This window comes from Hyperolius riggenbachi, chromosome 7 (genome assembly GCF_040937935.1).
Source record: "Hyperolius riggenbachi isolate aHypRig1 chromosome 7, aHypRig1.pri, whole genome shotgun sequence".
NCBI classification, from domain to species: domain Eukaryota; kingdom Metazoa; phylum Chordata; class Amphibia; order Anura; family Hyperoliidae; genus Hyperolius; species Hyperolius riggenbachi.
This window is the reverse complement of record NC_090652.1, coordinates 61,778,004-61,790,225: the sequence shown is the minus strand read 5'-3', so window position 1 is coordinate 61,790,225 and position 12,222 is coordinate 61,778,004. Positions and strand designations below refer to the sequence as shown.

The 12,222-nt window shown below is 49.3% G+C and overlaps 1 protein-coding gene across 3 annotated transcripts in view; it reads right to left on the bottom strand.

Annotated features, from left to right (window-relative positions):
- Positions 1-12,222, bottom strand: part of LOC137524322 (3-oxoacyl-[acyl-carrier-protein] reductase FabG-like) — a 60,886-nt gene that overhangs the window by 33,566 nt on the left and 15,098 nt on the right. For 2 of the 3 annotated variants that reach the window (XM_068244053.1, XM_068244054.1), the window contains exons 2-3: positions 7,760-7,930; positions 7,079-7,257 (exon numbers count right to left, since the gene is read on the bottom strand). In XM_068244053.1, coding sequence (XP_068100154.1) covers positions 7,079-7,257; positions 7,760-7,930 — 350 coding nt within the window. Of the gene's footprint in view, positions 1-7,078; positions 7,258-7,759; positions 7,931-10,376; positions 10,428-12,222 lie in introns of those variants that run through there. The other variant, XM_068244052.1, reaches the window with a different exon arrangement.

Genomic DNA, 12,222 nt, shown 5'->3' with positions numbered 1-12,222 from the left:
TGTATACCTAGCTATACACTACACCCCCACCCTCCACAACACTCCCAAACCTCTGTAAACACACCTCCCCCATCCTCCACCCAACACCTTGTCCCACAACATACTTTACAGCTTCTTCCTTTACATCTCCTGACAGGTTTGATACCCTTTTGGAGATGGTGAAGGATGACCTTAGGAAGAAGGATACCACGTTCAGGAGAGCAGTCACACCACAAGAACAACTACTCATCACACTGAGGTATGTAAAAACAAATTTTTTTATTGCAAAAACAACCACTTTCCAACATGGAAACATTCTTCCAACATGGAAGACAAAAAAATAACATATCTATGGTATAGCCCGGTCTGTTTTAAGGAACACCAACCACCAACTTTGTGCTGGAAGAGTTGCAGGGCATAGCTGCCCAAGTGTCTTTCGGGGACACCAGTCCCTAATATTAAAGTGCTTCAAAAACCTAACCACTGGCACAGGACCCTCTGAGCCATGGATGAAGGACACAGGTCAGTGAAAAGGCTAGGCCTCTCACCGACCAGTCAAGGTGTCCTTCATCCATGGCTCCAAGGGTCTTGTGCAAGTGATTAGGAACAAGAACAAAGTGAGGAGCAAGAGGAACCGATGGCAGAGGTGCATGACTACAGGTGCAGTGCAACAGGCACAAGGTTGTGACCCAGGTAGTGTCTTTCGGGGACACCAGGCCCTAATAAATTGAAGTGCTTTAAAAACCTAACCACTGGCACATGACCCTCTGAGCCATGGATGAAGGACACAGGGCAGTGAAAAGGCTAGGCCTCTCACCGACCAGTCAAGGTGTCCTTCATCCATGGCTCCAAGGGTCTTGTGCAAGTGGTTAGGAACAAGAACAAAGTGAGGAGCAAGGGGAACCGATGGCAGAGGTGCATGACTACAGGTGCAGTGCAACAGGCACAAGGTTGTGACCCAGGTAGTGTCTTTCGGGGACACCAGGCCCTAATAAATTGAAGTGCTTTAAAAACCTAACCACTGGCACATGACCCTCTGAGCCATGGATGAAGGACACAGGGCAGTGAAAAGGCTAGGCCTCTCACCGACCAGTCAAGGTGTCCTTCATCCATGGCTCCAAGGGTCTTGTGCAAGTGGTTAGGAACAAGAACAAAGTGAGGAGCAAGAGGAACCGATGGCAGAGGTGCATGACTACAGGTGCAGTGCAACAGGCACAAGGTTGTGACCCAGGTAGTGTCTTTCGGGGACACCAGGCCCTAAAATTGAAGTGCTTCAAAAACCTAACCACTGGCACATGACCCTCTGAGCCATGGATGAAGGACACAGGGCAGTGAAAAGGCTAGGCCTCTCACCGACCAGTCAAGGTGTCCTTCATCCATGGCTCCAAGGGTCTTGTGCAAGTGGTTAGGAACAAGAACAAAGTGAGGAGCAAGAGGAACCGATGGCAGAGGTGCATGACTACAGGTGCAGTGCAACAGGCACAAGGTTGTGACCCAGGTAGTGTCTTTCGGGGACACCAGGCCCTAAATTATTAGTGCTTCTAAAACCTAACGACTGGCACAGGACCCTCTGAGCCATGGATGAAGGACACAGGTCAGTGAAAAGGCTAGGCCTCTCACCGACCAGTGAAGGTGTCCTTCACCCATGGCTCCAAGGGTCTTGTGCAAGTGATTAGGATCAACAAAGTAAGGAACAAGAGGAATCAAAGGCACAGGTGCAGGACTACAGGTGCAGTGCAACAGGCACAAGGTTGTGACCCAGGTAGTGTCTTTCGGGGACACCAGGCCCTAAATTATTAGTGCTTCTAAAACCTAACGACTGGCACAGGACCCTCTGAGCCATGGATGAAGGACACAGGTCAGTGAAAAGGCTAGGCCTCTCACCGACCAGTGAAGGTGTCCTTCACCCATGGCTCCAAGGGTCTTGTGCAAGTGATTAGGATCAACAAAGTAAGGAACAAGAGGAATCAAAGGCACAGGTGCAGGACTACAGGTGCAGTGCAACAGGCACAAGGTTGTGACCCAGGTAGTGTCTTTCGGGGACACCAGGCCCTAAAGTTCAAGTCCAGCAAAACCAAAAGTTAAAAAGCCCTGTGATGGTATCCTTCCTCCGAGGATCGGAGGTATTCAGAGGAGCATGTCCAGGAACAATTTGACTTTTTTTTTCAAATTGTATCGGCACCACTACTAGAAAAGGTGGGAGTTGCTGCCTGGAAATCTGGACTCTCTTGGGTGCTGGTCGTGGATGAGCTGGACCCTGACAGCGGTGGCCCATATTGACTGCCTCTGTAGCCGGTGTACATCTGTGATGATTGCCAGGTGGGCACCGCTGTTGGTTGTGGGGGTCTAAAAATTGGTGGTTGCAATAATGGCGTGTCCATGTGCTGTTTAATCACCTCCAGCAAATTGGAATGGCACGCCATCAGGTTTTGTGAAGGCACCTTTTCAAGATATGGTATTAGAGACATCACAGTGTGAAAACACGGGTGTGCCTGCAATTTCAGTAGTTCCTTGCTTTGTTGATGCATTTGCTGCATCATGTTCTGCAGCTGGCCCACCGACTGATGATGCTGCGCACGCAGTTGGTCGATTTCTCCTCTGTGCATCTCATGCATCATTTTAAGCTCGTCCCTGTAGTGCCCATGTACAGCGTCGAGCTCACATTGCAGTGTAGTGATGTGGGACTTGTACTGCTCCATGATATGGCCCCTGTCCTCATCTTGCAACTGCCGGGTTATGAGAGTTTGGTGGCTCTGAAGAATCCCGAGAAGTCCGGAGACAGCCCCGGACATCTCGGACTCTGTCTCTCTCCTTGTTGGGGGGAGGGTACCTCGACGCCTCACTGGTGTGGTGGTCCTCACTGGTGGTGTGGCAGCATCTTCCCGTCCTCTGGCCTGTGTCGGGGTTGCCCTGCGCGCTGGTTGTGCTGCAGTCTCTCGGTGCTCCTCACTTTGTTCTTGTTCCCCTGGAGCTTCCATAGCGGTCGATTGTGGAGGTTCAGCTTCTTCCACACTCGGTCCTGCAACCTCAACATCCAAGCTCTCTTCTGCCAAGTCATCATCAAAGGACGGAGTTGTGATTAAGGACTCCCTCCTCCTACTCCTCGCCTCGGGGCAATAGGTTACATCGGCGACGTCATCATCCACCAAGCTCTCCTCACTGCTGAACCGTGCCTCCTGGGTCGGTTCCTCTTGCTCCAAATTGTCTTCAGTCCTGTAGATAAAAAAAATATTTATTGGTGTGCCAAACAGCATGTGGCGTCAATTCACAGAGCTAGCAAACACTAGCAATCACTTTATCACCCGTTTCTACCCAACATTTGATAAAGCTTGTGAGAAAAGTTCGCTAGCCATGAGAATTGAGGCCATAGCAATACATGGCCGAAGTCATGGTAAATGAGCTCTCAGTTCCTGCCCACAGTAGTGGTACTTACAGTCTAGGTTCCAGGCTTGCATTGATGAAAGACAATTGCTTGGCAAATTGGTAGTCTTTTTGTCGCCTTCCCCCGCCACTGCCACTTCGTTCGGCAAGTTTTTTCTTCCGTAGCCATTTCACATATGCATCCCGTATATTGCGCCACCTTGTCTTGTACCTTTCTCCTGTAACGACATGAAAAATTGATTTCGATTATTTCTCTTGTAGGTACATCGCAACTGGACAAACATATACATCGCTACATGTCACATTTCGTATTGGGAAGAGCACGGTGGCAGGCATCGTCGTGAGGACTTCGAGGATCCTTTGGACGCGACTGAGGGCCAGATACATGCCTGTGCCGGACACCACGAAATGGGAGGAGATCGCCCAGGGCTTCTGGACCGAGTGCAAGTTTCCTAATTGTGTTGGCGCACTGGATGGGAAACACATCCGGATTCAGAAACCCGTGGGGAGTGGCAGCCATTATTTCAACTATAAAAAATACTTCAGCATTGTTCTAATGGCAGTGGCAGATGCGGACTACAAGTTTGTGTACGTGGATGTGGGGTCGTACGGTAGTTCCAATGACTCTGGAATTTTCCAGCGTACGACCCTTTGCCGGCTGATGGAGGAAGGCAGACTGCGTCTCCCCCGTGATAGACCCTGGCCTGGGACAAGGGCACCGGCCTACCCCTATGTGTTTGTGGGGGACGAGGCCTTCGCCCTGTCCGACCATGTAATGCGTCCGTACCCAGACAGGGGACTTGATGCCAGCCAGCTACACTTCAATGCTCGGTTGAGCCGTGCAAGGAGAATGGTGGAGTGCACATTTGGGATCCTGGTGTCAAAGTGGAGGGTGTTCCACACGCCCATGCTGCTGAAACCGGGCAACGCAGTTGTCGTGGTGAAGGCAGCATGCATCCTCCACAACTTTGTGCGGCAGGAGGAAAGAGAGACTCCGGAACCCCCGAATGTGCTTCCACTAATGCCCCTGCGGAGGTATGCAACCAGGCCAAGGGTAGTGTCACTGCGGAACAGGGACCAACTGAGACTTTATTTTACCACACCACCTGGACGAGGGTGAATGTTTGGTTTTTAATATGTTTTGTTGAAATGTGTTTATTTTGGAGTTTCAAGTTTGAGTGATTTTAAATGTATTAATTTTTTACAATAAATTGATGTATAATAATTGGTCATTGTGTATGTTTTATGTGCACAGGTGGGGTACATCGCAGGTGGGTGGGATACATCACAGGTGGGTGGGATACATCACAGGTGGGTGGGATACAGCACAGGTGGGTGGGATACAGCACAGGTGGGGTACAGGTGGGTGGGATACATCACAGGTGGGATACATCACAGGTGGGGTAGAGGTGGGTGGGATACATCACAGGTGGGGTAGAGGTGGGTGGGATACATCACAGGTGGGGTAGAGGTGGGTGGGATACATCACAGGTGGGGTACAGGTGGGTGGGATACATCACAGGTGGGGTAGAGGTGGGTGGGATACATCACAGGTGGGGTACAGGTGGGTGGGATACATCACAGGTGGGGTAGAGGTGGGTGGGATACATCACAGGTGGGGTACAGGTGGGTGGGATACATCACAGGTGGGGTAGAGGTGGGTGGGATACATCACAGGTGGGGTACAGGTGGGTGGGATACATCACAGGTGGGGTACAGGTGGGTGGGATACATCACAGGTGGGTGGGATACATCACAGGTGGGTGGGATACATCACAGGTGGGATACATCACAGGTGGGATACATCACAGGTGGGGTACAGGTGGGTGGGATACATCACAGGTGGGGTAGAGGTGGGTGGGATACATCACAGGTGGGGTACAGGTGGGTGTGATACATCACAGGTGGGGTAGAGGTGGGTGGGATACATCACAGGTGGGTGGGATACATCACAGGTGGGTGGGATACATCACAGGTGGGATACATCACAGGTGGGATACATCACAGGTGGGATACATCACAGGTGGGATACATCACAGGTGGGGTACAGGTGGGTGGGATACATCACAGGTGGGTGGGATACAGCACAGGTGGGGTACAGGTGGGTGGGATACATCACAGGTGGGGTAGAGGTGGGTGGGATACATCACAGGTGGGTGGGATACATCACAGGTGGGATACATCACAGGTGGGATACATCACAGGTGGGATACATCACAGGTGGGATACATCACAGGTGGGGTACAGGTGGGTGGGATACATCACAGGTGGGTGGGATACAGCACAGGTGGGGTACAGGTGGGTGGGATACATCACAGGTGGGGTAGAGGTGGGTGGGATACATCACAGGTGGGGTACTGGTGGGTGGGATACATCACAGGTGGGATACATCACAGGTGGGGTACAGGTGGGTGTGATACATCACAGGTGGGGTACAGGTGGGTGGGGAACAGGTGGGTGGGCCACGGGTGGGTGGGCAACACGTGGGTGACACAAATCCATAGCAAAAGTTGAATACATCACAAGCTTAAACCACAAGCCCCCCCCCCAAAAAACTTCTAGTCAACATACCCTCTGTGCCTTGCTGTCTCTTGCTCAAGTTCTCAAAGTCCTCCACATACAGCTTGGCAATTTTTTTCCACAGGCCTCTGCATTTTTTGATGTTGCTGTGGTCCGCATCCCCCTTGTCCCACAGGGCTGGTACCTGCTGCACCTGTAGGATGAGGTCTTCTGATGTGTAGGGCCTCACCCCCTCGCTATCAGACAGATCCTGCTCCATATTGCTGCCAAAGAGCTCCAGCATGAAGTCACTGCTGCTCCACTCTGTGAACGCTGGTGCCATGTGGTCCCCATCCAAAATGGCCACCATACCATAGAGTCTGCATAGGAAGTGTGGTACAACATCCGTTTTTTATAGCCAGTGTGTTATGCGCTCTCCGGTTCTCATTGGTTTCCATTGGCCGGATGCAACATTCCGGCTCCGGTCCGGATACGTCAGCCGGACCAGCCGGACCAAAAAATAGCGCATGTTGGAACGGACGCCGGAGTCCGGATCCGGTCCGGCTCCGGTCCGGACGAAACGGACGCATGTGAACGGTCGCATAGACTTTCATTGCTATGCCGTGCGTCCGTTTCGTCCGGTCCGCATGCGGTCCGGCTCCGGCACGGCTCCGGCACGGCGATTCCGGATAGCAACCGCTAATGTGAACCGGGCCGAATGGCCCAGTCAAAGTCCAGATCTAAATCCAATCGAGAATCTGTGGCAAGATCTGAAAACTGCTGTTCACAAACGCTGTCCATCTAATCTGACTGAGCTGGAGCTGTTTTGCAAAGAAGAATGGGCAAGGATTTCAGTCTCTAGATGTGCAAAGCTGGTAGAGACATACCCTAAAAGACTGGCAGCTGTAATTGCAGCAAAAGGTGGTTCTACAAAGTATTGACTCAGGGGGTCGAATAATTACGCACACCCCACTGATTTGTAAAACATGTTTGGAATCATGTATGATTTTCGTTCCACATCTCACGTGTACACCACTTTGTATTGGTCTTGCACGTGGAATTCCAATAAAATTGATGCATGTTTGTGGCAGTAATGTGACAAAATGTGGAAAACTTTAAGGGGGCCGAATACTTTTGCAACCCACTGTATGTTCTCTGGAAAACCAATCCTAGCTGCACAGTGCAGGTGACAGTTACCTCCCCCCCACCTCTTACTCACCGAACATTAACATTCATCTGGTGGTCATAGTCCTTTAGCGTGGTTCCCTCCAGTGTTCCATTTACTAGGATACCCCCACTATTCACCAGAACATCCAGCTGTCCATAGTGTCCAACCGTCTCCTCTACTATGCGCTGGAGGACCGCCTCATCTGTCAGCTCGCCGGGAACCAAGAGGGGCTGCAGGGAGGAGACACCATATCAAGATCAATTGACAGATTCCCAAAGTACAGTTTATTTGTTCTGAAAGCTGCTATTGCATTTTATTGCACAGCTGCTGTATTTATATATCAAAATCTATCTAGTGATCACGTCTCAGCTTTTTCTGCTTCAGCTCAGTACAGCTCAGTTTTGTCAGTTTGCTAATGTCTACTAAATGTATCTGACAAAGGAATGTGAACAAAAGATAATGTTATCACATATTTGGATGCAACCAGAAGCTTTCCACTGAAGAAGTAAGTGCTGTGTTTAACTGTTTGAATGCTGTTCTGCTACAATTTGTTTGTGGTAGTAGATTTTATGCTGTAAATAATCTTTTAGAGCAGAGAGGCAATGCTGAGTTTCACACCACTTTCACAAACAAACACAGAGACGTTGAGCAGCCTCCACTGACTGAGCCACACACAGAAGATGAGAGGCCACAAATGGCTGGATAAACAGAGAACCAATTTGTAGGCATCACCTTTTGACCAGAGGCCTCCTCGCAGCGCTGCGCCGTCTCCTGCAGCTTCTCCAGGTTTCTTCCATTCAGAGCCAGTCGGGCACCGAGGCGGGAGAAGAGAATAGCAGTGCCGGCCCCAATCCCAGAACTGGCCCCGGTCACCAGGCACACCTTCCCCTGCAGAGCCACCACCTAAGAGATGAGAACAGTCATGTGACATTGCAGAAAAACAAACACAGCCAATATAAAGTAGTATGTTCATAGTAAAGGTTGGTGTGAAGCGCAGAATAAAGGTTGTAATTATAAATCAGGGTCACCCACAACTGGCGTCTACTGTATAGGCAGGTGAGGAGACCCGGGTTTTGCTTTTTAGGGGAGGAGGGATCTCCCCAGTTTACACGCAGCTTATCAACTGACTACTGGTTGATCTTACACTTCTTGTGCTTGGTTGCCTTTTTATATAATGTAAAATCTTCCTTCAACCTGATTTACATTCTTACATTTACCCCAGGTGGCAACATCTTTAATCTTGCCAGGTGATCTCTGCCGAATGTTTGTTTACTGAAAGCTCTTAAGCCGTCAGAACACATAACCGGTCTCCCAGAATGCTTTGGGAGTTGGCATAAGACTTCCACATAGCTAAAGATCTGAGGCCACTGGAAGGGCGAGGTTACATACCAATTTATAGCATTATATAGATATAGGAAGTGCTTTGGATGCTAAACCCAATGATTGTTACCCCAAAAGTGGGTATCCTAAATCATTTTCTGCATCCTACTATTCCTCACTACAGTGCCTCATTAAAATTGAGAGGTAAAGGTGGACTTGCCTCTCAAAAATGAGACTACTGACAGTGGTTCTCACACACATTTTTATTTTTAACAACAACTTGCAAGCATTTCAGTTGTCTAACCGCCACTTCATCAGGCAAAAGTGCAAAAAAAAGGGGTATCTACAATGCATTAGTACTGGGCCCAGCGTCTCTACGCTGCCATATTCAACATAGGGGTGGGGCTAGCTGCCAGAACCTGACTGAGGCCTAGTGCACACCAGAGCGGTTCGGTTGCATTTTTCGGAACGCTTGCGGTTGAGGAAACGCTTGGGTAATGTATTTTAATGGGCTGGTGCACACCAGAGCGGGTCGGTTTTAGCTGAAATGCAAACTCCCAGGCTGCAGCATTTTTTTGGGTTTCTTAGGCGTTTCTGCCTCCAATGTTAAGTATAGAAAAAAACGCAAAATGCTTGATAAAACGCCAGATCAGAGGGGTTTTCCAGGCGTTTTTGTTACAGTAGCTGTTCAGTAGCAGCTTTACTGTAACAATATCTGTAATCTGCTACACAAAAACGCTACCAAAAATGCTTCACTTTAGGTACAAAACGCTACACAAAACCGCAAAACGCTTCATAATAATAAGAAAAAAACGTTTCAAAATCCGCTAGCATTTGCGGATCTGCGGTTTTTGGTGTGCACTAGGCTTGAGTCCGGGCTCTGGTGAATTATTTCACAGATGTGTGCCAGGACACGGTGACAAGGGGTGACCCTTCTTTATCTCTCCTCACAAGGAACCTACCCTAGATAGGAATAATTCTGATATACAGACTATGCTATGATCTGTTTTTTCTTTTTCTTTCAATCATTGGTTCCCCTCCGGAGCGGAGTTGATTTTATGGGTAAAGCTCTGGTCTATCTGGACGTGTATGCACGTTCAGTGTTTCCGCGGCGAGGGGGCGCGCCCGCCGCTCGTTACCAGCGGCCTTCACACAGTGGAGATTAGGGAAAGGAAAAAAAAAAAAAAATGAACTACTCCGGCAAACTCTGGATAGTGATATTAGTGATATCTAGGGTGGCCATCCGTCCGGATTTCCGCCGGACAGTCCGGTTTTTGGACCTGTGGTACCTGCCAATAAGAAATCTGCCAATAAGATTGCATTTGTGGGGAAATCTTCTGCCAATAACATTGCATTTGTGGGGAAATCTTCTGCCAATAACATTGCATTTGTGGGGAAATCTGATGCCAATAAGATTGCATTTTGTAGGGAAATCTGCCAGTGAGATTGCATTTGCGGGGAAATCTGCCAGTGAGATTGCATTTGTGGGGAAATCTGACAGTGAGATTGCATTTGTGGGGAAATCTGCCAGTGAGATTGCATTTGTGGGGAAATCTGACAGTGAGATTGCATTTGTGGGGAAATCTGCCAGTGAGATTGCATTTGTGGGGAAATCTGCCAGTGAGATTGCATTTGTGGGGAAATCTGCCAGTGAGATTGCATTTGTGGGGAAATCTGCCAGTGAGATTGCATTTGCGGGGAAATCTGCCAATGAGATTGCATTTTGTGGGGAAATCTGCCAGTGAGATTGCATTTGTGGGGAAATCTGCCAATGAGATTGCATTTGTGGGGAAATCTGCCAATGAGATTGCATTTGTGGGGAATTCTGCCAATGAGATTGCATTTTGTGGGGAAATCTGCCAATGAGATTGCATTTGCGGGGAAATCTGCCAATGAGACTGCATTTGCGGGGAAATCTGCCAACGAGATTGCATTTGTGGGGAAATCTTCTGCCAATGAGATTGCATTTGCGGGGAAATCTGCCAATGAGATTGCATTTTGTGGGGAAATCTTCTGCCAACGAGATTACATTTTGTAGGGAAATCTTCCGCCAACGAGATTGCATTTTGTGGTCGGCCGGCCCTCCACCATGTGGACTATTGTGCGCCACTGTCCTCGGTAAGATGTCCTTTTTAGGGTGTGATGTCCTCCTTTTTGGGGTTCTGCAAGTGGCCACCCTAGTGAGATCTAGTGGCAAAATAGTAAAAACACACTAAAGGCAAATATTAATTAAAAATTAATAAAATGAATCCCTTCATGGGTGGGTTTTATTTATACTTTTTTTCTTGCGTTTCCTTAAAAAATGCATAGAAAATAAAGTAAATCGATAAAAAAAAAAAACGATTAGAAAATCGATGGCCAGTAAATCTGTAGCAAAAATTAATTGTGTATTCCCAGCATTAGAGGTAGAGGATCAGCAGGATCAGCATGCCTAAGGCCTCTTTTCCACAGGCAGTTGAACTGAGTACTTAGCAAGCAGTTACCAGGCAACAGTTAGGGCCTGTTTCCACTACACGCAGGTTCTGCATGCAGAAAACTGACTCCAATGAATGCCTATGGGAAATCTGCATCAGAAAAATCGCGTTCAGTGGAAACAGTCCCATAGGCATTCATTGGAGTCAGTTTTCTGCAAGCAGAATCTGTGTGTAGTGGAAACAGGCCCTTAGCTGTTACCAGGCTGCAGTAAGCAGTTGCCAGGCAGCAGCAGGCAGTTGTGAGAGTTTGTGAGGCATTTCACTGCCTATCAACTGCGTGTGGAAAAGAGGCCTAAAGGCCACTAGTTTCCACTAGGAGCAGTGCAATGCGGCTACATAGCTGCATCGCCGCAGGAAGTGACGTCAGTGGAGCACACGTTGGAACGAGGAAGAGGTGAGTGATCCCCGCCCGTTGCCTCTTATAGCTGCAGCCAGCGACGTAACTTTTTAAAGCTGGAGGGGAGCGGAGGACGGGGGACCCAGGCGAGGGAGGGGGGGGGGTCCGACCCCCCTCCCTGCCGCTAGGCCCAATACCCCCTTCCTGCCCGCTATCCCCTCCAGCTCGGGCGGCCCCCCACACCCACGGACCGGCGGGTGCCGCCCCCCCCAGAAGTGCCACCTGAGGCAAAAGTTTCACCCCGCCTCATGGGCGGGCCGGCCCTGGATGCGGCTAGGTTGCCCCATTCACATAACTTTAGTAGTGGAAACCGGCCCTAAGAATGATCAATAAGATGCAAATAATCAGTGGCGTAGCCATAGGGATTGCAGGGGTTGCGGCCACACTGGGGCCTTTGAGCCAGAGGGGCCCCATAGGGTTCCTCCCTCAACAGCAGTTTTAGCTCTTTATTGGTCCTGTGCTGCTAATAATCAATTTCATAGATGGTTTGAATGATAGTGATCATTAGCAAACCGATCCCCATCCCCTTCTTGCACCTCTGGCACTGTGGTTGTCCTTGGCAGGTTTTGGTGCGTCGTATCAATTGTTATGTACAGAGTGCTTGTGGGGCCCAATGTAAAATTTGTATGGGGCCCATTTGTCCTTAGCTACGCCACTGCAAATAATGTCTCCTTGCATTCAAATTTTATGTAAATCATATGCAGCTTGATATTAGAACAATTGAGAATAATTTAAGGCCTCCTTTCCATGGACTGTTGAACTGTGTGCTCAGCAAGCAGGTACCAGGCAGCAGTGAGCAGTTATCAAGCAGCAGTGAGCAGTTGCCAGGCAGCAGTGAGAAGTTGTGAGAGTTTGAGAGGCATTTTACTGCCTACAGGGTTTGTACTCTTTACTGCCCAAGGCCACTGTCACCAGCCCCCTCCCTCCCCCCTTCAGTATAGGTAACGAGATGACCCCTTATCTCCTTTCCCCCCCAGTACAGTTAACCAGAGGACTCCCTTAAT